The 26933-nt window shown below is 39.3% G+C and overlaps 1 protein-coding gene across 1 annotated transcript; it reads left to right on the forward strand.

The window, feature by feature from the left end:
• The first annotated feature begins 803 nt into the window (after positions 1–803).
• On the forward strand, positions 804–5197 carry LOC147863321 (uncharacterized). The gene is made up of 5 exons (XM_087321804.1): positions 804–2316; positions 2756–2926; positions 4371–4436; positions 4517–4582; positions 4660–5197. Exons 1-5 carry the CDS (start codon positions 967–969, stop codon positions 4804–4806), a joined length of 1800 nt encoding a protein of 599 aa, XP_087177930.1. The 5' UTR covers positions 804–966; the 3' UTR covers positions 4807–5197.
• The last annotated feature ends 21736 nt before the right edge of the window (positions 5198–26933 follow it).

Below are 26933 nucleotides of genomic sequence, written 5' to 3' on the forward strand. Positions count from 1 at the left end.
CTATAGTCCCCATTTGGCCTCTGATGATGCTAGTAGATCTTAGATCTCTTTCTCTCTCTCTCTCTCTCTCTCTCAATCACTTTCACGTTCTCTTTCTTTGAGAGAGACCTCATAACCCCATTGAAACCCATGACATATTTTTTCTCCAAGTCGGTTTGTAGTCCATATATTGGCTCCCCTATGTGAGAAGGGTGGCACATATGTCAATACATAAGACCAACTAGCCTCTCTATGATTTTACTTATTTATTAACGCAACACATAATTCATAGAGGAGCTAACTCAATCTACTACTCACTCGTAAACTAATTAGGGACTAGCTAGTGTATGGTGTATATATGATGATTAGTTGACTAATTTATACTTCTTGTCCAAAGTCATGAAAGAATGTGAAAAGTACATTGCACAAGGAGACTCCAAGCCCATGGGCCATAGAAAAGTGTTGTATCTGTGTGTGTGTGTGTATATATATATATATACAAACTATACACATATAGATATACACACCTCATCAACAACTATCAAAACCTTGGAGATTGGAAGCCTATTGAAAAGTGTACACACATACACTATACACATATAGATATAGATATAGATATATACACATTATCAACCACCACCACAACCTTGGAACTATACAAACAAGTCTTCTTGTAGTTTCCCAAGGCTTCTTGGCACACTATGCACATATAACATTCATTGGTACTTCTACTTCTAATACTCACAAATAATACTCACAAGTAAACCCTAACATGATCATTTTCTTCATGCTTCCACATTTTCTTAACCACTATACTTAAAACTACTTAAGATCATTTGTGTACTATGTATACATATAATTCTCTGATTCCTTTTTGTTATTTTCTTAATAACTTGATGGGTTTTGTCCTATTAATCGCCTTGTAATAAATACTTTCCCATGGTTGACATAATTATGCCCTAATTGGTGCACAATTCGTTATATAATATGGATCTCTTGGATAACTATATGGCTATGGATTTTAATCCACTAAATGTCATGGGCAATCTAACAAGCTATAGTTTCAATGCCAAGCATGTCTTAAATCCACAAGATCTGCATGATTTCATTACACCAGTGTCATGGAAGCAACAATCACCTATGCCGGCGCCCCATGATCATTCAGTATTGGGCAGCATTAATCATTATCCCGACAATATCATCGTTGGACATGATGCCGGAAACATTACTAATATCGTCATCGATTCACATGCATTGGCCTCTCATCATCATCACAATCATCATCATCATCATCATCATGGTGTTATGCTATCATCACCCCATGACATGCATTATAATAGCAATAGTACTATGCATTCACCTAGTCCTGCCACTGATTATGATTTGAGCAGAGGAGGAATCACTAATGCTAATAATGTTGATAATGATGATGATGGTCGGGTGGACATTCTTAATTTCGGGATGTCAAGTACAGGGAATTTCCGAGAGATTCTTCTCGACCCCGGAATGACCACGACGGCCATAGAACCCGATGACAATGCGAATCATGATAACATTGGATTACCGCGCCAACATTATGATCCTCAAATTCAATTATATCTTGATGGCCATCATCATCAACAAAAATACAATAATGATGCTAATAATGCATCAAGCAATGTAATAATAATCAATGGAGATATGAACATGGGTTCTCTAAGGACCACTCAATCTAATGCCAGTCATGGCCATGATCATCTCATTCATAGCAACAGCAATAACAATAATGATATGAATGAAGATGATCATGGGAGCAATATAGAGGACATATTAAATTTAGTTAGTAGAGGAATTCACATAGATCCTATAGATCACATGATGAGCAATGACACCAACATTGTGAATCATGATCCTACAAGTTTAAGCCTAGGTAATTACCCTAATGGCATGTCTAGCAATGGGATTAGTGCTAATTACCAGTCCTTAATCCACGGAGGAGCAGCGGCGATGACATTAGGGGATCATGTGGGCTACAATAGCATTGTCGGTACGAATCAAAAGGTAAGTGTGAAGAATAACAAGAGTCGGATTAGTGCCCATGATGGAGGCGATCAAGCGGGAGAGGGATCGATGGGATTTAGCGGGGCAAGAAGCTCCACAATTTGCTTCGGCCAACCGCCTCCTCCGCCTCCTTGTATCTATGACATGATGGGCGGCAATGATGACACGATCGGCCATCATAACTCGCCCAATGTTTTCCCGACCACAACATCATCCGCGAGAAGACGCCGCTCTTCGTCATCCACTTCTTCATCTTCGTCGACCATCATCTCGACATCGGCAAAGTCCGACCAACTCGTAAGGCCCCCCCTTCCCTTTAGAGTAAAAAAAAACTACAATGAAATATACCGATTCGATACCTCGTCTCCGTATATATAACATTCTTAATCCTCAAACCTAATCATGCCTTAGATCTAGTAACCCACCCCTAGATCAAAAATTTTGCAAGTTCCCTTCCCAATTCTTTTTTGGTTGCAAATTGTGAAAGAAATAGGATCTGAAAGGTTTAGGAATGAAAGGATTAGGGTATGAAAGCATTGGGAATGAAATGATTAGGAGTGGAATGATTAGGAATTTGGAAGGATTAGGAGTGAAATGATTAGGAATGAAATGATGAGGAATGAAAGGAAGGATTAGGAGTGAAATGATTAGGAATGAAAGGATTAGGAATGAAATGATGAGGAGTGAAAGGATTAGGAATGATTCGCGAATCTAATTTGGTGTATGTGAATGCCAGAGTTCGCCGAGTGCCGCATGTATCGACTACGCAACCGTCGCGTCACTATTGACGCCGTACTCGCGTCCGAAGAAGTCGTCGCGGCACCCACTAGGACCCGCTCTCAACACGAATCTAAAGCCTCGTGCACGCCAAGGTTGTGCAAGTGACCCCCAAAGCATGGCAGCAAGGGTATGTTTGTCTTCATTGGGATCTACTGTATTTTAAATGTTTGATTAGCCATTAGCAAGATGTGCCCAAACCATTCTTTGTGGAATAGATTATCTAGCTTGGCTTCACTAATACTCTCCTAGGACAAACTTAAAATCCAAATTCCATTAAGAGACTATGGGAATCCTCCCCTAGAAACACACATGCCTCAAATGATCATCGGAATTGCTACTAGTCGAGTGCCTCTCATGATTGTGCATGGCTTCGCAATATTGCACATATAGTAATTTAATTCATTTGCGACGATGAACTAGCTTTCATATCCATAACAAGTTACATAATCACAATTAGCACATGGACATTTATAGGAAACTTAACTATGACTAGAGCATAATCAAACATCAATTAATGTCCATGTTTTGTTTGCCAACTATATGGAAATTTGTTTCTCAAATGGTGTGGTGCTTTCGTGGAATCTATATTGCATGTGTGATGATGATCGCATTGGATATAATTACCACTTCACACAACTCAATACACGTAGAAAATATAGATTTTACCATGCAAGGATTGATCAAATTAAAGAGTCTAGATTAGTTAGTGTCACCCCAAATTGTATGGAATGTAACATACATTATTGTACAAACACAACTTGTGTCCATGCATGGTTGTATATTTTAGACATAGGAAATATAGCATACAATATTATAAGCCATGATGTAGGATAAACCCTTGGCACGATTATAGTAAGGGGTCCTTAAGTATGTGGGTTAGTTTACACACAAATAGCTAGTCATTTGAAAGGATATATTGGGAGATGGGTGGTGCACAAATTCTTATGAGTCAATATTGTGCTCCCTCACTAATTGCTTAAATTGGAAATGCAAGGTGCAAAGTAGAAGCATATAACATGAAAGCTTATTGTTTGTTTCATACCTATATATATATTATATCGTATTACTCGCCTTAAATTACCATTCTATAGGAGATGCATAAATTCCACATCATAATTATAGAGCTTTTAACATAAAATTGCAAGCATATTAACATGCACACACACACTTGATGTAAATTTAGCAACTCAATCAAGTCTCACACATCAATAGAATGCCATGTGAATGATTTAAAAATGGTCACATCGTTGAATCATGCTAGTTATCCAAAACCTAAACCTTGCGTTTATTTCCAATGTGTAACTTCACCATTTTTTCCGGATTCAAACTTCTAATAGTTGGTTTTGTAGTTGTATAAGGGTATTAGATCTTTGGTATGTTATAAAACATGATTTCAAATTCACTTTCCTACATTTTGAAATAGAAACGGACGAGCTCAAAATGTAAACTATTTGTGTCATCATTCTGTTTTGTATAAGAAAATCTGTACATGTTTTGTATATGCTTTCAAAATGTTTTATGTGTGTTATCAAAGACATTAAACATATACATTTTTACATTGTCTTGTCTAGCAACGACGTGAGCGTATAAACAAACGTCTTAAAGCTCTACAGGAACTTGTGCCCAATGGGTCAAAGGTTAGAAATTAACTTTTCAATGAAGCCAAATATGATGATGGTTGCATATTATCAACACTAATGAAATTTTGGTTGAATAGGTAGACTTGGTCACAATGCTTGAGAAAGCTATCAACTATGTCAAATTTCTACAACTTCAATTGCAGGTACAATCATTGCTATAGTTAATATTAGTCTATCATGATAATGTCGAGCTGCAAATCAAAGAAGTTTGATTTTGTAGGTTCTTACTGATGATGAGTTTTGGAGTAATCCGCAAAACCTATTTCAATCCAACAATGATCAAGTTGTTAGTGAAGAGAAGCAACTACAACATGGGATTCAATCTTCATCTCCAAATTCAACCAATCTTGTACCTAAAGTAGCTTAGATTATACTTTGAATATGTCTTTTTTTATGTACTCATGAAAGCCCTCAAATTTGAAGGAAGACCCATTTTCTATTTATTTATTTTTCCGAAAAAAAACTGCTTCCCATTAGTTAGGTGAATCGCATATACAAATCAGGCTATGTACACTCTAAGTATCTATAGATACTCTACTATTTACAATTCGCTTCCATATATATAATATCTATCCCTAGGTCTAGTAAAGGATGACAACATGTAATATGTAGGTTTGGCATTTCCCTAATCATGTAGGAATCAACTGTAAGAAGGGTTTTCTTGCCTTCAAATTTGAGGGTTTACCGATGAAGTATTTGATAAGATACACATTTTTATTATTACAAGCATTTACTCCACAATAAAAGAATTTGGTGAAGGTGTGCTCATATTAAACAATGTAATGAAAAGGTTTAATAGTCGTGAATCGTGATATATCTAACTTGGTGATCTACTTATGAGGGAGTGTATGTCCAACAATGTATTTTCCAATCGCAATTAAATTTATAATCAATATTTATGAAGATGTGCGTCATTGGAATCATATCGAAATAATGAGTATGTGCACATATTCGTCATAAGGTTAAATGCACAATTTAATGTAGTTTTTAAGGGATGTGGAATCTGGATTTGCTTGTGCATCTATCCAAAATTAAAACTAGATTTCACTTCACTTTATAGATTTCTAATGTATCTATAGGTTTTTTTTAAACGTTCTATGTGTGTAGCTAATTTTTCCAAACACTAATTAGTCCTTTTGATATTGTTTCAAATATATGTTTAGTCAATTAGGGAGTACTAGACTACAAGCATGTCTCAAGTCTCTCTACGCACAAAAAACCTTCATGAGATCAGTTACTCCTATATTGCGCTACCTATTTTAATCAATACACATGAAACCACCTATAAGTCGTTATTATAGGAGACCATTTGGCTAAATTGCGATAGTATGCATATTTTAGAAAATAGAGTGTCAATATTTTAGAAAAGTAGAGCATATCTATATTCTCAACTAGATTTGTGTGGGTTGTTTGTAAACATTTTGATAATGACAACGCAAAGTGATGTGGCTAAAGGCAATCAACCAAACATTGTCCATGATAAGGTGACTCGTATTAGTCTTGCCAAAACGGTGGCAATTGTGAGTTTTTTCAATATTAAAAGTGAGAGTTTGCCTAGAACAATGCAAATTATTGTTGCAGGGCAGTTTCCATGATCAATTGGTTGAAGAAGATGGTGAAGTAAGCCAAGAGGAAGGTGGCATTAAGAAAAAGTAGATTTGATGAAGAAACTTGAAAATATGGTTTGCTGATGAAATTATGGTTTGTGACCGCTAGTGTGGAGATGAGCAATAACTCCTACATTTTATTGATGATGATTTCCTTTCTAATGGAAAATTAAAGAAAGTGGTATTATACTACAAGACTAGGTCTAACTTCTTGTTTTTGAACAAGGTTCAAACAAGCTATAATAAGATGTTTATCATTTTGGTCTCTCATAGGCCACATTGTCTCCTCTTTAACAGGGAGACGTTGAAACACATCTTTCTTCTTTTTCTTTTATATAATCCACTTGGTTTGACTTGAGGTAAAACATATATATATATATATATATATATACCCATTTAAAAATAGTTTTGATTTATTATTATCATAGAAAACTAATATAAGGGAAGATAATCCGGAATATATTAGTTTTTGAAAAATCTTCATATGTATAAACTAATAGTATATATGCCAAAGTTCATGTGAATAGTTGAATATAAATAGTGAGAGTATGCCAAAGTTGAGACATCACATGTACAAGTATCATTGTCACCATGATAGAACTACATCCTCAAATGTGTGTGTATTTTAGCTGGTCCTTGACGATAGTAAGATCACGAGTACCAATGGATGGGTAGTTTTTTCTCCTTGTGTAGTCAGGTGTTTAACAATAATCTTCACTGTAGCTTTTGAATAGCGCAATAGAGAAGAGGTATCTCATTGGGCTTTGGGATAGTCAACATGATCAATCTCACCTCCTCATCTTTAATTTTTTTCTTGCCTATAAATTTTCATTTCTCAAACAATTGAACAAACTATTTATATTGTTTTGGTTTTTTACCTTGCCAACATTTGGCTTCTTTAGAAATGTTGGTACTCTACTACTTCTGGTATTGAGGATTTCCTTTTTATCTAAAACTTCATGAAACTCATATCAATTACCATGTTGGAAAGGATATTCCTAATTTTATAGGTGCTCCTCCCACATTTGGGAAATGAGTTATTCCCAATCCTACCATTGCAATTTGCAAGAGTTGCTAATAGTTTCTTATTGTCTTTCTCCACCATCTAAAAGTCACCAAATGGAACTTATTTTTAGTTTCAAAAAATAATCTTTGGATTTTAAAATCTAAGAGCCATCACTCATAGTCCATAAGTGATTCTAATTCTTCTTGATTTTATTGAATTTGAATGCCTCTTCATGACCATGCATTCCTTGCATTAGAATCCTAGAGATATACATGTATTCTAATATCGCAATCCTTAGTCCAATGTGTGCATCATGCTCTTTGGCCATTGGAGCCCTTGCTTTTCTTGTTTAGATAGGCATCAAAACATTAAAGATATCATAATTCATGAAGCATGTTTCATCACTTATGGTTTTAGGAATATTCCTCATACATCAAATTAGTGAGGGGATTTATAATTGGTGAGCAAGCCTCCAAGAGTAAGCAAGTTAAGGTTGTTTTGTCATAGCATGTTTCATATAGATGTTTGATACACGATCCACGCTTTTAATGAAGTCATGAATATAGTGATTATTGAATTTTGTGAAACTCATTTAAAGACATTTATAATCAAGAAAAATGCTACAATTGGAAGTCATTCGAAAATTCAATTGATATTTAGATTTTGAGTAGAAATTGCCAAAGTTATGAAAAACTCGGATAATTGGAAAATCAAAATGGATGATGCTTAACATAAGGAGTATATACATTCTTATAATCCTTTCAACCATCCATGCTTTTAATATTTTTATGAGGAGAGTGAATATCTATGATCATTGTGAAATCCTATATAGAGAAACTCCAATAACTTCATCACAGAGCAATGATTAAAGTTTCACCTCATATCAAGGAGTTGTTGTTACCTATAAGTTATAACCAATTAGCAACACATCTAATGAATTTTGAGTGCCACACTATGAAATCGTGAGCATCTTAGAAATTAGGAGTTTCACAAAATATTCTAACCATACGAGTGTGTGATTATCACGTTGAAAATTTTAACAATACAAGTGTGTTGCTAATCATGTTGTTACCTATAACCAATTAGCGACACATCTAACGAATTTCGAGTGTGACACTATGAAACTGTGAGCATATTAGAAATTAGGAGTTTCACAAAATATTCTAACAATACAAATGTGTGATTATCATGTTAAAAATTGAAAATTTAGTGTTATGGAAAAATTATTTTGCTATTCTAGCGAAGATAATATTTTGTCGCACCATGAGTATATAACTATAATATCCATTGACTTTTTTGATTACCTGTTCAAGACTTGAACACTTTAAGTGACATGGGTTACCTCCACTAGTTCATCATAACAAAATGTTTGGGAAACTTGTATCAATTCCATTAATTATGTATATTTTGCTTCAACAAAAGAAAATGAATGAGACTCCTTATTGTTGTGTTTTTTTTTTTCAAAAAGATACTACCTCCATTAGTTAAGACCATGTACATAGGATAATATATAACTCATATGTTACAAACCAATTTACATGGCTACAAAGAAACCAACATGTATAAGGGAATCAACAAAGCCTCAAACTGACCGCTTCATCCGATGAGCACAATATCACTTGACAAAATCCCCTCAACATGAGCCTCACACAACCCACAATCAACATAGACATCCTCCAATCTCTTTACATTTCAGCACCCACCTCTATGTTTGGTACCCTCGGAGGAAACAACCATTGGAATGGCTGATAAATCCACTTTGCATTGCCATCCACCATTTGCAACATTGAAGAACCTCTCCATTTTAGAAGGAAACGGCCTCTAGCTTCTTCACTCGCATCAGAGGGCTCCTGAAGGCTGTCAAACTCTCCTTGTAAGTAACGTAGAAATAAGATTAAACCAAATTAGCATTAAACTCTTAGCCGGTGGGGTTCGCTTACCGGTAAATGACTCCTTGCACCTAGATACCCACACTTGCCAAACGTAAACAATGGTCAAAACTAGATAGACCAATTATACATACACATGTAGTTGGATTATTATTCATTACCACATTATATATATGGGTTCCAAAGTATGCCTCTAACTAGATACCAATAGCTTAAAATATCGTAAATAATATAGCATAAAATGTAGCAAAAAATAAACCGTCTACACATAAAATGTAGATATGAGTAGCTTGAAATATAGTAAATAATATAGCATAAGATGTAGCCTTAAGTGGACAGTGTAATAGTTAACATAACAAATCTGGTAAGTTTACACATCCTATAACATAATATTGAGTATATAGTATATTATACCCATTGACTAGTTACATTATGGAGATTGATTATTTAACTAAAAATGATTTCTTTTATTGATGAATCATTATAAATGTTTTGGAGGAACTCAACCATTGGCTTACATATAATTTTCTTTGATCATATGGGTTCTAATGAGTTCCTTTAATTCATTGTATAACTCTAACTCAAAATATCACAAAAGGATGAATGACAACAAAAAACCTAAACTTTATAATATATTGAAATTGGAGCAATACTTCTCACCATAAGAATCCTATATAAGTTCATCCATACTATGTTCTACTATCCAAACTTTACTAAACTCTTGCAGTTGTGTTCATAACGTCCCAATGCTAAATAATATCATCATGTGATGTGCTAATAGTTTCTGTTCAATACAACAACAATTAGCGAATATTATCTTTAGATTATCAATTAGTTTTTAACGTAGATTCTTAGATAGTAATCTCATTTGGGATTAACATACATTTATTTTATTTGGAACATTACTTTGACCCTATGTCTTGCGAATAATATTGATACGTTTCTGACTCTTAATATTTAGTTTTACAAATAATTTGCAATTCTCTAAATATATTTCACAGTGCATACATGTGCCACATTTGATGTTTGATTTTTCGTTTTCATTTCCTAAAAACTTTAAACCCATGCATGTGCCATATGAGAATGTGCACATGTGCACCACACGACTTTTCTATTTTCCATTTGTATCAATGTGGATAGACCACATTAGTATATATTAATAATGTAATCTCCAATTTTATTATACATTTCCCATTCGAATGCACACATAGACATCAATCATAGTGAGATGTGACAATTATTAAGAAGCGTAGAAGATTTGGTAGCGTCGGTGGTTCTTAATGAGTAACGTGAATAACAATATTTATGTTAGCATCTCATTACCCATATTCCATAATCCTATAGCTAAATACTTGTGTTTATAATTGAGTTCATATTGTCTATTGTCCTTAGGTTATTCAACTCCATGTCCAAAATTTGAAGTCAACCAAACTTGTGAGCATTATAACGATGATTTGTTTGTTTTGACAACATTAATGCGTTTGGAAATATTAGAAAGGTCGGTTCATTGCTCATGGACACATTTCTCTTTCATATAAAGGGAGAAAGCTCCTTTCAATGGGGGAGGTGTTGCTACTAGAAACTAGTAATATGTGAAGTCGATAGAATAAGGACTATTTTGTTGCAAATTGAGGTGCATATGCATTATTTATAACCTGCTTGAAGAACAATTACACATAACGACAAGCCAATGGAAATCTATGAGGAAAACATCAACATATTATAATTCAAGAGAGGAACTTCCCGTTCTTGTATTTGCATATAGTTATGTTTGTGTATGTGGTTGTGTCTGTGTCTATATCTATATGTATATCTATGAGTAAATGTGGATGTGGATTTGGTGTAGATGGAGAATGAAGCATATGTAGATGTATCATGTATATATGCACTTCTATGTTCATTTGCAAATGCACAATGCACATGTGTGTGTACATGCTATTAACAAGTACACCTTTAGAAGTACCAGACATGGTTTAGCACCAATATGCTACCATATGTGCAAATGTGCCCCATATTAGGAGCAATATCAAAACCATCTCCTCTAGTTTGACACATATGACAATATATCTTTGGATATACACCTTTTTTTCCCCAAAAAGTGCTACTTTCCCATTAGTTAGGAGAGATTTTTACAAAAAGACTACGCAAGAAAACGGGGAATCACGCTCTGGCCAAGTTCAAGAATATGAGACTATGTAAATATCCCCTCTTACTTTCTACTTAATGTTAGTAGGTATCTAGAGCTATAAACTAGTGGTAATCATCACCGGCCATCGCGAGCTAGATCCTTTGTCCTGTAACAGAGGGATGGTGGGAGGTGAGTAGGAAACAACCAACGTGTGGGCTGGTATTTTCACCTCGGGCCGTTTCCTCCTTGCATCACCATCGACGTGTTCCTCCATTTTTGCCAAAAGCGTAAGCTAGCAGTGACCACGTCGTGGAGTGGTTGCAAACCTTGTCTAGTTGTCCTCGTAGGCAGTTGTTAATAATTAGGTAACTAAGCAAGGGTTAATTAGTACCTAATTATGTGATTAAGTTAAGCTGAAAATTAAGTGATATGTGTGTGTATGTGTGTGAGAGGAAGAGAGAGAGAAAATTAACGCTTATGAACGACAAGGCAAGATGGGGGATGATTAACTATATTAAAAAGCATCATCAAATACAAAAATACCCACAATGCGGTATATATACATCTCATGTGCAAAGGTGCACATGTGAGTAAAATATAGGTACAAAGGTGTAAGTCCTATATTAAATGATCATGGGTGTGGAGGATCTACAATGTATCCCACTCAAGTACCAAATCCTATTTAAGGCTTTAAGGTCAACAAAGTAACTAGATTCTATCTAGGTAACTACTAAGTTACGTGTGTTGACTAGCTAACTAAATCCAGTTGAGCTTGATATCTCAACAACAACTGATAATCGTGAACCAAATCCATGATCAATTCATTTGGGGGGCGTACTAGATCTTGGACAACCTTTAGGCAATGTGCTTTCCACACATACCAAAGGTGAAGCCTACGATCAACATCCAAATCTCCTAAAAACGAGGGGATGCGGTCTTCAAGCCTCTCTCAAAATGAGCCTCTCTCAAAATCGGTCTTGACGAGTTTACCTCTTGTGCATTCATAGCACCAACTGCTTGCATTGAAGGCATCCATCCAGCTATCGGCCAAGGGATTGATCCAAGGCACCGCGCTCCACGATGTTGTCCCTTCCACTTCACAAGTAGCTAGGAGGTGAGTCATCCGGTTGTTGGAGATGAGGCTGTCAAAGCAGACTCAGGAACAACATCTCGGTGTTGAAGAACAACAAGTTGATAGACTAAATCAAGATGAGCAACCAAAGACAACTTGATAGAGATCAAGATCAAAGAAACATAATTTGTGAGAGAGATAGAGAGGCACACCATGTAACAATCTTACTCAAAACATTACAATACAAAAAAATGCCAACAAAAAAATCATGATGAACTAGGTTACAACGTTAGTTATATAATAACTGAGCTAGGGCAACTGCCCTTTGGTCTAATTACAGATATATCCTAAACCTAGTCTGTCGGAGTGGGATAGTGTGAATACGGCCTTTATACATCTGTATTCGACACTCCCTCGTAATGGGTGTATACATTAACAAGAGACTGGTAATACAAAACAAAAGATACATAATATACAAATAGATGCTTGGATAGATCATCTTATAGTTGAATCGGTAATGGCCAAAAGAAATAGAGGCCGAATCGGCTGGTTCGAGAGTAGAAGCCAGATTAGATGTCAAGGCAAATTGTTCGAAGCTATCTCTGTTGTCTAACTCGATCAGACTGATTTCTCCTTAAACCCATATGGTGCCTCAATGACCTAAACCGGTCAGCCAAAAGACACTTGGTCATCCCGTCTGCTACGTTGTCGACTGTAGAGATTTTCTCGAGGCCGTGCTTCTCGGAAGTTACGTCGTCCTAAACGAAGTGATACTGAATGTTGATATGCTGGAGGCGTTTTGATGAAATGGGTTTTTCAACAAGGCGACAACACCCCGAACTGTTGTTGTAGATGTTGGGAATATGTCCCTCTAGTGGGAGGAACCGACAGTTTGGGCCAAGAAGTGCCAATAGTCGAAGACAAGGAGGAGCCAACTATTTGGACTGAGTGCTGATGGTTGAAGATTCGACTGCGAGAAAGTCAACTGGGTGAGCCGATAGGACGGAGATCCAAGTCGAAGACACGATCGACTAGTCGGGCTGACCAAATGGTTGATGATTAGGCCAACTAGTCGGACGGACTGGACAGTCGACACTAGAGTCGGCTGATGGCTACTTATTATTATAGATAATAATAGTAGTGATGTGTAGTAGGGGCAACGTTTGTAAATAGCCCATATGATGTATGGGTATAAATACAGCTAGGGCAAACGAGTAGTGTGTTGTGAGTTGAGAAGTGAGTGTGTGTGAGCGTGAGAGAGAGCGATAGCAAAGTTCAGTGAATTTGCTAAGAACCCTAAGAGGGTTATCCTCTGTGTGTTAGAGAAGATTGGAACCGTTTTTCTATACTCTCTTGTGTATATGGAATCTTTGTTCCTGTGGTTTTCCCTGTTTAGGGTTTCCATGTAAAACTGTGTATTCGTGTATTTGTTGTGTTTTTGTCTTTCCTCGATATTATATATTCCACAATCGGTTTTTCTCACGATTAGAAGGGAGCTAATCCCATCAAATTGGTATCATAGCTTGAGGTGCAAGCATGGAAGGAGGTGTGAGCGGCTTCCCAGGTATGATAGTTCTAAACTCACAGAACTATGCAGACTGGAAGATAAAGATGGAGGACCTTCTCATAGTCAAAGACCTGTACGAGTTGATTAATAGAGCATAAATACCCATGGGGGTATTAGAGTCGGAATGGAAAATTCTTAACAGAAAGGCGGTGGCCACCATCTGACAGTCCGTCGATGTAAGTGTCCTTCAGCATGTGGCGAACGACACAAAGGTCCACGAGATGTGGCAGAAGCTATTAGGTCAATACGAGCGGAAGAATGCTCTAAATAAAACCTCACTGATGAGAAAGATCGCACGACTGAAATACAGAGACGGTGAGAGCAACATCGAACACATCAACACATTCATGGGGAATGTAAATCAACTTGCTGCAACCAAGTTTCCCAATGATGATGCGATGCAGGCCATCCTACTAATGTGCACACTGCCGGATAGCTGGGAGAACCTGGTGGTTACTCTCAGCACCTCCTGTCAAGAAGAGAACTTGTCTTTACAAGTGGTGAAGACAAGCATCCTGAATGAGGAAGCGAGAAGGAAGGACAAGGGTGTCCTGTCTCATTCCGATGCGAATGTGTCACAACATTCGGATAGAGGAAGGAACCGACAAAGGAGTCCACCAAGGAGAGAAAAGTCCCATGCCAGATCGAAGTTCAAAGGTAAGCTAAAATGCTTTTATTGTGGAAAGCCTCAACATTTCCAGAAGGACTGCCGACATCTTAAGAAGGACAAGAGTGTCGGTAATACTGTCGAACCCAGGAAGATTCCTGATGAAAAGAGCACTTCAGCCATTGCTACGAGCAATGAAGAACTCCTGTTCATTTGAGAACAGGCAAGTGCAAATATTGCAAGAGAAGAATGCACTTGAGTGATTGACTCCGGTGCATCTTTCCATATAACTCTGTCGAGAGAGTATTTCTCAACTTACATAGCCGATGATCATGGCTATGTAAAGATGGGTGATAATTGAGAGTGCAAGGTAGCCGGAGTTGGAAGTGTCTACTTGATGACGCCAACAGGGTGTTGGCTAGCTCTAAAGCATGTTCGAAACGTCCCCGATATCAGATTGAATCATGATATCGACTAGAAAGATGGACAATGAAGGCTAGAGTGGTTGCTTCCGAAACGACAAGTGGAAGTTCTGTTGTGGAAACCTCATAGTGGTCAGAGCACAGAAAGAAGGCACACTATACATGATGTATGCCCCCTTGTGCAAGTCAGAAGTGAATGTGGCAACCAACTCGAGTGGAGATTTATGGCATAAGAGGCTAGGCCACATGAGTGAGAAATGTCTGCATCTGTTAGCCGACCAAAAACTTCTGCTAGAAGTAAAGGGAGTGCACCTGGAGAAGTGCGTCGACTACTTCGTTGGAAAGTAGAACAGAGCAACATTCCACTCAAGACCACCAAGAAGAAGAGAAGTGCTATTGGAACTAGTACACACGGATGTCTGTTATGTGGATGCTCCGTCGCATCGAGGCGGACAATACTTTGTGACATTCATCGATGACTACAGTCGGAAGTTGTGGGCTTTCATACTAAAGTCTAAAGATCAAGTAATTTCTTTTTTCAAGGAGTTCCAAGCAAGAGCCGAACGGGAGTCAGGTCGGAAGTTGACGGCTATTTGAGTCGACAATGGTGGCGAATATAAAGGGCAGTTTGAGGAATACTTCAAGGCCTACGGTGTATTCGAATCGAATACATTGTACCAAAGAACCCTGAGTTCAACGGGCTTGTAGAGAGGATGAATCGAACAATCATGGAGAGAGTAAGGAGCATCCTCTCTCATGCTAAACTGTCGAAATCGTATTGGGCTGAGGCGATGTACACCGAGGTTTACCTGAGCAACAGGTCCCCCTCAGTACCACTGAAAGGTGATGTCCCACAAAGGGTGTCGACAGGAAAAGATGTCTCCTACTGACACCTACGGGTGTTCGGTGTCATGAAGACAACATTTTGGCTTATCAAGAATCGAACCCACGACTTCTTGGTCTATGTGTTGAAACCTTAACCATTGTAATAACATATATGTTGTGTGATTATAATAATTATATTTTTAGTTATTACGAGATATTAGAATATTCTAGAACATTCTAGAATATTCTAGAACATCCTTTAATATTTCATGATTATATTTCTTATCATAAAAATCTAAAATATTCTAGAACATTCTAGAATACTCCATAAGGATCTATAAATAAGTGTCCATACATTCATTTCAACTCATTTGGTTCAACACCAATCTTTAGCCCTTAGCCTACTCATTAATAGGATCAGTACTAAGACAGAGAAGGAATTAGTACTAAAAGATGAGGATTAGTACTAAGAGAGATGTAGAACTCTCGAGAGAAGGAAAGAGTGAGAGAGAGAGAGAGATAGAGAGAGAAAAAGGGTGAGAGAGAATGATGATATATATTATGTGAAGAGAGTATACAATAGTAGCTAGGAGGCTTAAGACTGGCGTTGAACCGATTTGGTTCGAAATAATGCCTTGTGTCTCCTTTTATAGTGTTCTTAGGAGTACTCCTGAAGTTTCTAGAATGTTCTAGAGAAATCTGGAATATACATCAATTTTCTATAATAAAACTAAATGAAAATAATATTCTATGTATTACAATGTATGGTCTAATGGTTAAGAGCTTGACCCATGTAGCATAAGGTCATGGGTTCGAGTCTTGCCATATCATGACATTTCTATCCCCCCTTTAAAACGACGAGTGTCACGAGTCGTTTTGGATTGAGCACCCGGTTTGTCTGGATATTGACGATGGAAGTCTTCAAGAAGAGCACGAGCATTGGTCACATTCTCTATCGGTTCCCAAGTACGCTCGCTGGGGTTATATCCTAGCCAATCGACTAGATAGTAGAGCTTGTTGCGAACAATCTTGGAATCATGGATGGTAGCAACCTCGTACTTAGGTCCATCTTCAAGCTCGATCAGGGGTGGAGGCTGCGTAATACGTCTTGGGATGGTGCTCTCTTGATAGGGTTCGAGGAGGGAACTATGAAACACCAGATGTATCGGAAGTTGCGGAGGTAGATCGAGACGAAAAGCAACATCATTAATCTTTCCTATAATACGGAGAGGACCTAATCGCCGATAATCTAACTTCTCGCATGGGCGAGTAGTCTTGATGTGTCGTCATAGTAGCCATACCCGATCTCCAATGTTAAAACCGGATGGAAGTCGATGACGATCCGCGTAAACCTTGTGTGTTTGTTGAGCTTGTTGGAGATGAGTAGATAAATCGGCTTGTATTTTGCGCAAGGATTTGTGGACAACTCTAGGGTTTCAAATACACACCACTGGGGGTGACAACCCATATAAGCATAAAATGGCGTAACTTTAGTCGATGCGTGGATAGAGTTATTATAGGCAAATTCAGCGAAGTGGAGAATATATGCCCAGTCATCCTGATTATAGCTTAGAAAGCACCGAAGATACTGCTCTAGAATTTGATTTGTTCGTTCTACTTGGCTATCGGTTTGTGGGTGGTAGCCGGAGGAGAGGTTACAAGTGACTTTGAGCATTTTAAAAAGGTGCTTCCAGAATTTCGATACGAACTGGGTTCCACGATCGCTGATGATACTATCGGGAAGGCCATGATGCTGACATACTTCACGCATGACAATTTTCTTCACTGGAGATTTCCTTAGTACATGGCAAGAAATGAGCCATCTTCGTATATCGATCTACGACTGTTAGAATCGCATTGAACCCCTTAGAGACTGGAAGATCTGTGATAAAGTCTAGAGCAATAGAGCAATGGATTTCCACAGCTTGCTCGGAATTGGTAATGGTTCTAATAAACCATATGGACGATGCCTTGGCATTTTCGCTCTGGAGCATGTATCACAAGTCCGAACAAAATCTTCGACAAATTGTCGCATACGGAGCCACCAAAATGATCGTTGTACTAAATCTAATGTTTTAGTACTACCAAAATGCCCAGCTGTATATGTGTCATGATAGTTTTGGACTACTTGAAGCTGGCAAGAACCATTAGGAACATACAAGATTTCATTAAAGAATAGTAATCCATCATGGTATTTGAATTGCCGATAGTCCGTACCTGGTGGTTGTGACTGTGAACAAGATGCTCGAGAGGGATCAATTTGTGCTAGAATGGCTTGGGCGAAAACATTGGTCTTCAAGTCCTCACGTATAGTATTGATAACGTGGGAATCCATGGGCATGCCAAAGATCTGTGTTGCTTGCAGTCGCGTCGGTCCCAAGATTACTTGCTTTTGGTTATCAAAAGCTGGCTCGCTGGGATGCGGTGATAGGTACAAACGCCGTGATAATGCATCTACCTTCCCTTGGTGCTTCCTCGGACGATATGTAATTTTGAAGTCAAAACGAGTGAGGAAGTGGGCAAGGTTTTTGTGGTCATTGAATACAGTGACTTGATGAGAGGATCCCTCTAGAAAATGCCTCCATTGCATAAAAGAGTCCACTATTGCCAATAGCTCCTTATCATGAATTTCATAGTTGATTTTGGCGGCGTCAAACTTGCGTGAGTGAAAAGCCACAGGATGTAGCTTCTCATCATTACCCCATTGTGATAGAATGCTCCCTAATGCGAAATCCGATGCGTCTGCTTCAATAATGAATGGTTTTTCTAGATTAACATGAGCTAGAATTGGAGTAGATGTAAATGCCTTTTTAAGAATCTCGAAAGACATGTCCGCTTCTTCAGACCAAACGAACGATTGTCCCTTCCAAGTAAGCTGTGTGAGAGGCAAAGCGAGCTTTGAGTAATCCTGTATGAACTTCCGGTAAAAATTGGCAAAGCCTAAAAAGCATTGCACATCTCGCACCGAACGCGGAGTCTGCCACTCTACCACATTTTTGACCTTAGCTGGGTCCATGGAGATGCCTTCCAAGGAAATGACATAGCCTAGAAATTTCACCTGGTTACACCCAAAACTACATTTTTCCAGCTTTGCATAAAGACCATGTTCTCGAAGTTGTTTTAGTACTAACAATACATGAGAATCATGCTCTTCTTGGGTCTTCGAATCATTTGCCATGTGCTGGAAGACTACTGGCGCATTAGTGAGGCCGAACGGCATGACCGTATACTCGAAGTGCCCATATCTGGGGCGAAACACGGTCTTCCATTCATCTCATGGTCAGATCCGTACGAGGTTATAGGCTCCCCGTAAGTCGATCTTCGTGAAGAACCTTGCACCATTGATATGTTCTAAAAGACTTGAGATAAGGGGAAGTGCATACCTATTTCTGATTGTAACCTTATTCAAGCCATGGTGTCGTGAAGATTTTCGGCAATGGTGTGAAAATCACATAAACCTACAAAAAGGTGGAGTTCTTGAAGAGTTTTCAAATGCACTTTACTATATAAGAAATAGACATCTAAGTGTCAACTTATGTGGGTATGAAGTTTTGCAAAAGAAAAAGAGAAAAATAAAACTGTGAAATATCTCACATAGATAGGAAAGTTTAGGCTCTAGCTATATAAGTAGATTGAGATCCATCATATTTCATCTGTGTTAAGAGCACATAAAAAAATAGTTGGACTTAAGCCACTTTTGTCTAGATGGACATATGTGGCTAAGTCGTTGGATGTGGTTAAGTGCCCGAACCGGCTGGTGAAGAAACTCAAACCGGTCGATGATAGAATCGAAAACCGGATGGAGCTGACAATCGGTGACCATATGCATCTGGCAACCGGTGATCGGATGGATCCGACAATCGGCAATGGAACCGATGAACGGTGATCCGGTGACGGAACCTGCGATCTACCGGTGTTGGTAAACCCGGTTGCTGGCATCCGACGACGGAGCCGGTGGCAAATCCGGTGAGCCGGAGACGGTAAGCTAGCGGCAACCGGCGGCGGAGCCAATGAGCAGACAACATTGGGCGACCGGCCGGTGACCGGCAAGTGACTTGGGATGCAGACTGGGCCGGACCAAACGGATGCAAATCGGACGGATCGGTCGGGTCGGTTGATCGCGGTGCATGGTGTGTTAAAGATGTTTGGTCCAAAAGCCTAATAGTATTTTGTGCATAAAAGAAAAAGATGTAAGCAAGATGAACTTAACACCTCCAAGATAGGAAGCAATAGGCTTACCATTAAGCCAAACCATTTCTTTAGAGATTATATTTTTATCATTATAACTTTACATGTAAATTCTCATACATGAGAGCTAAAATGAGTGACGTGGTTATCATGCACCACATCTAATACATGAGTGCCAAATCGCAAACATGCATTTTATGCATGTCTTGTACCCTCAAATGCATGAGGGCATCTATAAAAGAGGAGGGGAAAAAGATGAAAGGGGTAATATAAAATTCTTATCAAGAGCTTTGTACTTTATATCAAAATTAATATTAAGAAGAAAATTCGTTATCCTTTTGATGATATACCTTGTTCTTCAAATCTAAAGCCAAGAGTTCAATCTTAATCTCTCTCTCAATCTAAAATCAAGCGTTCTATCTTATCTCAATCTGTCTCTCTTTCAATCTATCTTAAATCCTTTCTCGCTAAAGCTAGGGCCAACTTCGAATCCTTCCTGTCCAGAACCCCGTTGGTTCCGCCTCACGATCCGCGTGTAGTGACAGATCTTCATGACAACGGTAATCTACAATGAGACGAAGTGATCCATCCTTTTTCTTGACGAAGAAAATGGGTGCGCCGGCTGGAGATTTCGAATGCCGAATGAAACCATTTTCCAAATTCTCCTCTATATAGGCTCACAAGACTTCTAGCCCGATTGGTGACAAATTGTAGATCGGTCCCCATGGTGGTTCTTTCCCCGGTTGTAAATCGATGGGGCAATCATATGATCGATGGTGAGGAAGCATATTGGCTTGTACTTTATCGAACACATCGGCATAATAATGATACTTCTTTGGAAGTTGAACGATGGACTCCTCTTTAATGGTGTCTGAGGGCTTTACTGATATTGTGAAAAGAAACATTTCTTCCTTGCGTCCTTCTTCCCGCAACTGATGTAGCGAAATGGTTGCAATCTTATCAGTAGACCCTCGAGCTTTTCGATACCGGATTTCTCTTGTTCTCCAATCTATGTCTGGGTTATGTAATTCCAACCATGGTAATCCTAAAACAATGGGGTGTTTTGGGATGCTAATTATATTAAATGATACTACACATGCTAGATTATCTAGAACAATATTAACAGGCTCTGACTCTTCTATGATATTTCCGGAAGCAATGGGACGACCATCAATGACTACTATAGAGGCTGGACATAGGAGTTTTCATGAAGCAAAGTTCCTATCCATGAAGCAAGAATTAGCTCCAGAATCTAGAAGTGCTAAGACATGTACTGGAGGGGTACTTTTAGTACTAGCTGTTACTTGGGCTACAAACAGATTGCTAACTTGCTTAGAGGGAATGGAACCACTAATGGGCTGCACAGATCTAGGGCTGTCCAACCAAACAACTCCTATTTTGGCTTGACTTAGTCGTTTAACTCTTCTTCTAACTAACTAAGGACATTAAATTTGTTCGCTAGGTTTCGGCTATTAGTACTATTAGGACTATCAGATATCCCTACTGAAATAGACTTGGGTTTAGTACAATCAGAACTAGCAACTATTTGGTTTACTTGCCTTCTTGGTCTATGGGGACAGTTTACCGCAATATGCCTTGGTCCACCACAATAAAGACATAGTCGGTTTGCTCGGCGTCGTTGCTTTTCTTCTTCCGATAGCGGTCCACGACGATGTGTAGTGTCAATTTCCATCGGAGTTGGAGTACTTACTGGAGGCACATTATATGACTCCCTCGGAAAAGGTTTCGTTACCACTGAGGCGTAGGGAGGCTCAGATCTTGCCCTTGGCATATGGAACTGACGTTTCGAACACCATTCGAAGAGGCGATTGTCGCATCTCACTGCGCGACTAATTGCTTCTATTAATGACTTTGGTTCTTCGGGAAAGGTCAAGAGTAAATCTTTGACATCGTTACATAGACCATAACGAAATTGCTCCATTAACTCTTGATCATCGCAGGGGATATCGGAGGCGAGTAGACGAAAATTTGCATCGTATGCGGAGGCTGGACGATCGCCTTAACGTAGTCATCGGATTTTGTTGATTGCTGTCCTTATGCTGTCAGTATCTCCAAAATAGGCTTTAAACTCACTTATAAACTCTTCAAAATTGTTTAGTAATGGAGATTCTTTTTCTAACAGCGGAGCGAACCATACCAACGTTGAGCCACTTAACAACATGCCTACTAAACCCACTTGTGATGCATCGGTGGGATATCAGGAAGGATGCATTTGAATAACTAGTTGTACCTGATTAAGGAACCCTCTAAACTGTGATCGTGTTCCATCGAATTTCATGGGAAGGCCGATCTTGGGTTCTTTATGAATCCCTTGTGTTTCAGGTCCTTGTTGTTGCATCGCTACGATGGTTGCTTCGAGTTGTTGCATGCGTAACGCAAGTTCCCCATGTTGTTGCATTTGATGCTTTTCTAAGGAGATTTGTTGAAGATCCCCCAACAACCGTTGATTTTCTTGTTCCAAAGCAAGGAACTTCTCTTTCAAGCATTGCAACTCCGAGAAAACAGATTGATATTCTTGAGCGCTAACAATGGCCATGGGATGAGAGGAAAGAGGAATAAGAGATTAGTATGAAGGGAGGGAGATAGAAGAGGGAGAAATTGGTTCAAATTGTCAGGATTAGTACTAAGACAAAGAAGGAATTAGTACTAAAACATGAGGATTAGTACTGAGAGAGATGTAGAACTCTTGAGAGAAGGAAAGAGTGAGCGAGAGAGAGAGATAGAGAGAGAGAAAGGGTGAGAGAGAATGATGATATATATTATGTGAAGAGAGTATACAATAGTAGCTAGGAGGCTTAAGACTGGCGTTGAACCGATTTGGTTCGAAATAATGCCTTGTGCCTCCTTTTATAGTGTTCTCAGGAGTACTCTTGAAGTTTCTAGAATGTTCCAGAGAAATCTAGAATTTACATCAATTTTCTATAATAAAACATAAATGAAAATAATATTCTACGCATTACAATGTATGGTCTAATGGCCAAGAGCTTGACCCATGTAGCATAAGGTCATGGGTTCGAGTCTTGCCATATCGTGACACTCATTGTAATCTTGTTTCATCATAATATAATCTCATTTCTATTTCAACTCTTATCTCTCTCTCTCACTCTCTCTCATGCACACACACACACACACCCTCTCTCTTTCACTCTCGCTCTCACTCTATCTCCTACCCATGAGTCTCGACATTCAGATGCTTAGTGTATATGCATGTTGCAAATGATCAGAGGTCGAAGCTCGACAGTAAGTCGAAAGTGTGCATATTTATGGGATACTTGGAGGATGAGTTCGGCTACAGGCTATGGGACTTAGCCGATAAGAAGGCGGTGAGGAGTCGGGATGTAGTTTTCTTGGAAGACCAAACAATTGAGGACTGGAAGAAACAGAAGTCAGAATCGACTCCCTAGTCGCCCTCGACTACCACCTTTAGACTAGCTGAACCAACTCAGTCAGCTAATCGGAGATAGCTCGATAGAAGAGCTGAATCGGAGTCCGTCGACTTAGAGCAACCGACCTATGAGTCAGAGTCGACGGACCTATTGAAGTCGATTGAAGAATACGAATTGGAGTTAGTGGACATCCGACAACCGATCGACATGAATGAACCCAGGCCGAGAGAAGATTTGAGAGAGAGATCTGAGCCGGAGCCAACGACGAATGGAAGGAGATATCCTCTCAGAGAGAGAAGAGCACCGACAACATATGCTAGTCAATAATCCTCTCGACTGATGAAGGTGAACCAAAGTGCTATGACGAAGCCATTGCCGACAAGCACAGAGAAAAATGGTTGAGTGCAATGCAAGACGAGATGGACTCCTTGCATGAAAACTACACCTACGACCTAGTAGAATTATTGAAAAGTAAGAGAGCACTCAAGAACAAATGGGTCTATAAGGTGATGATTAGAGAAGTCGACAACGCGCCTAGGTATAAAGCCCACATACTGGCGAAGGGGTTCCAATAGAAAAAGGGTGTTGACTTCAACGAGATATTCACACCAGTCGTGAAGATGACATCCATCCGAATTGTTCTGAGCATAGCTGCCAGCATGGACCTAGAGATCGAACAGTTGGATGTCAAGATGACATTCTTGCATGGGGAGCTGGATGAAGAGATCTACATGCAGTAGCCTGAAGGCTTTGAGGAGAAAGGGAAAGAGAACTTGGTGTGTCAACTGAAGAAAAGCTTGTATGGTCTGAAGCAAGCTCCATGCCAATGGTACAAGAAGTTTGAATCCTTTATGACGGAAAATCGGTTCCAGAAAACACAAGCTGATCACTGTGTGTTCGTCAAAAGGTACGAAGAGGGTGATTTCTTGATTCTTTTGACGAACACATGACATGTTGATAGTCAGTCAAGACACAAGGAAGATCGGGAGCTTGAAGAAAGCCCTAGGCAAATCGTTTTCCATGAAAGATCTTGGACCGGCTAAACAGATCTTGGGGATGCACATAATTTGAGATAGAACTAAGAAAGTGATGTGATTGTCACAACAGAAGTATGTGACAAAGATCCTAGAGAGGTTCAACATGTCGGAAGCAAAGCCGGTCGGCTTTGTGTTGCCGACCAACTGCAAGTTAAATGCTAAGCAACGCTCAAGAGGGGAGAAAGAAAAGGCTGAAATGAAGAAAGTGCTGGGAATATGTCCCTCTAGTGGGAGGAAGAACCGATTGATCGGAAAGCCGACAATCGATGACAAGGAAGATCCGACTGTTCGGAAAGCCGACAGTCGAAGAGTCGAAAACAGTGAGTCGATTGTTTGAAGATTCGACTATTATTATTATAGTAGTAATAATAATGATGATGTGTGGAAACAAGTCCCTCCAGATGGGAAAGAGAGAGGAGCCGAGTTGATGAGTGACTCGTCGGCCTCAACCGAAACCAGAAACGTGTATATAGCCAACTCGGGAGACTATAATCGTGGAAGTCTAAGTGTGCGCCCCATGACAGCTACGTATGTAAATAGCCGGAAAGTTGTGTAAGTATATATACAACTAGGGAAAACTTTATGTGTGTGCAGAGGTTGTTGTGTGTAGAATGAGTGTTAGAGAGAAGAAGTGTGAGCCACGCCATAGCTGTGTTTGTAACAGTAGATGCGAAGAGCCCTGTGTGGCTGATACACTTGACAGAGTGTTGTAACCTTCTCGCTGGTGTATATCCTCTATTTGTATAGTGAAGTTCTGTTCCCATGGTTTTCCCGTTTTAGGGTTTCCATGTAAATCTCTGTGTACATCTGTTTATCTTGTCTTTCTGGTGCATTTCTGTAATTCGTATTTCAGCGCGTAGTTCGTTTATTGTGATCTATTCCGCATCAATTTCTCTTCAAATTGGTACCATATGCCTCAGCCGTCGGCAGTGTAATGTACGCTATGTTCTGCACAAGACCAAACGTAGCATTTGCTGTGGGAAGAGCAAGCTGATATACGAGTAATCCAAGACGAGAACACTGGGCAACAGTGAAGTGGATACTTAGGTACTTAAAAGGCACCTCGGGGGTATGCCTAAGGTATGGCTTCGAAAATCCATGCTCAAAGGGTTTACCGATTAGGACATGTCAGGGGATGCAAACACAAGCCAATCCACGTCAGGGTACGTGATGACCTATGCAGGGAGGGCAATGTCGTGGCAGTCACGACTGCAGAGGTCCGTGGCCTTGTCGACCACAGAAGCAGAATATATGGCAACGGTAGAGGCCGGTAAGGACTTGATTTGGATGAAGAGTTTCCTCAATGAACTCAGGATGAAGCAAGAAGAATTCTTGCTACATTGTGATAATCAGAGTGCCATACATCTTACAAAGAACGCTGCATACCACTCTCGAACCAAGCATATACAAAGGAGGTATCACTAGTTGCGAGAGAAGGTAGATGAAGGAGATGTTTCTCGCGTGAAGATCCATACCGACGACAATGGATCCAACTTGCTCATGAAGAACCTACCAATGGACAGACTTAGAGTCTGTCGATAGATGACAGGATTGACCAACTCCCACCCACTGGAGTGAAGGGGGAGTATGTTGGGAATATGTCCCTCCAATGGGAGAAACCGACTGTTTGGGTCAAGAAGTGTCGATAGTCGAAGACAAGGAGGAGCCAACTGTTCGGACCGAGTGCCGATGGTTGAAGAGTCGACTGTGAGAGTCAACTAGGTGAGCCGACAAGAAGGAGATTCAGGTCGAAGACATGACCGACTAGTCAGGCCGATTGGATGGTCGATGACCATGCCAACTAGTTGGACCGATCAGACAGTCGACACTAGAGTCGGCTGATGGCTACTTATTATTATATATAATAATAGTATTGATGTGTAGTAGGGGGCTACATTTGTAAATAGCCCATATAATGTATGGGTATAAATACATCTAGGGCAAACAAGTAGTGTGCTCTGAGTTGAGAAGTGAGCATGTGAGAGAGCGATAGCAAAGTTCAGTGAACTTGCGAAGAACCCTAAGCGGCTTATCCTCTATGTGTGTCAAAGAAGATTGTAACCGTTTTTCTGTACTCTATTGTGTATAGTGGAATCTCTATTCTTGTGGTTTTCCCCATTTAGGGTTTCCACGTAAAACTGTGTATTCGTGTATTTGTTGTGTTTCTGTCTTTCCGCAATATGGTATATTCCACAATCGGTTTTTCTCACGATTAGAAGGGATCTAATCCCATCAGTAGACAACTGGAGCCGATTTGGGATCGGCTTGTTGAAACGTACACACCAACCAACCATGAACTGGTTGTGCACTTCTAAAGTTTCGACTTCCATGAAATTGCTCCATTGTTGAATTTGACGTTGTATCCGGTTGTTGACTTTCGATTGTCCACACAACCGGCAAAGTTCGAGTTAGTGTAGCCGACTATGCCTGAGTTATTTTCGTGTCGAAGAGGATGCCAAGGTCTTGTGTGCCCACCAGATATCTGAATATATGATTGATTGTGTTGCAAAGTGATCGGCCGGGGTTGTACATGAATCAGCTGGTGATTGTCACATTCTAGACTCAAACCTCAAACCTATAACACATCTAGTACATAGTGTTGTGTTAAACCATCTGGAAACTCTTGTGAACTTGAAAACGGTTTAATATTGTATAGTTAGTATATTCTAGAAATATTCTAGTCGTTAGTATATTCTAGAAATATTCTATGGTATATTCTAAACGGGTATATTCTAGAGA

Source organism: Azolla caroliniana, unplaced genomic scaffold (genome assembly GCF_043228905.1).
Source record: "Azolla caroliniana isolate FFs.n. ecotype wild unplaced genomic scaffold, voAzoCaro1.0.p SCAF_6, whole genome shotgun sequence".
NCBI classification, from domain to species: domain Eukaryota; kingdom Viridiplantae; phylum Streptophyta; class Polypodiopsida; order Salviniales; family Salviniaceae; genus Azolla; species Azolla caroliniana.

Bases quoted from the DNA above. Each gene is read 5' to 3' on its own strand.
- LOC147863321 (XM_087321804.1), top strand. From the start codon at position 967: ATGGATCTCTTGGATAACTATATGGCTATGGATTTTAATCCACTAAAT. The intron at 2,927-4,370 runs GTATGTTTGTCT...TGTCTTGTCTAG, and splicing joins CCCAAAGCATGGCAGCAAGG to CAACGACGTGAGCGTATAAA. The intron at 4,583-4,659 runs GTACAATCATTG...TTGATTTTGTAG, and splicing joins TTCTACAACTTCAATTGCAG to GTTCTTACTGATGATGAGTT.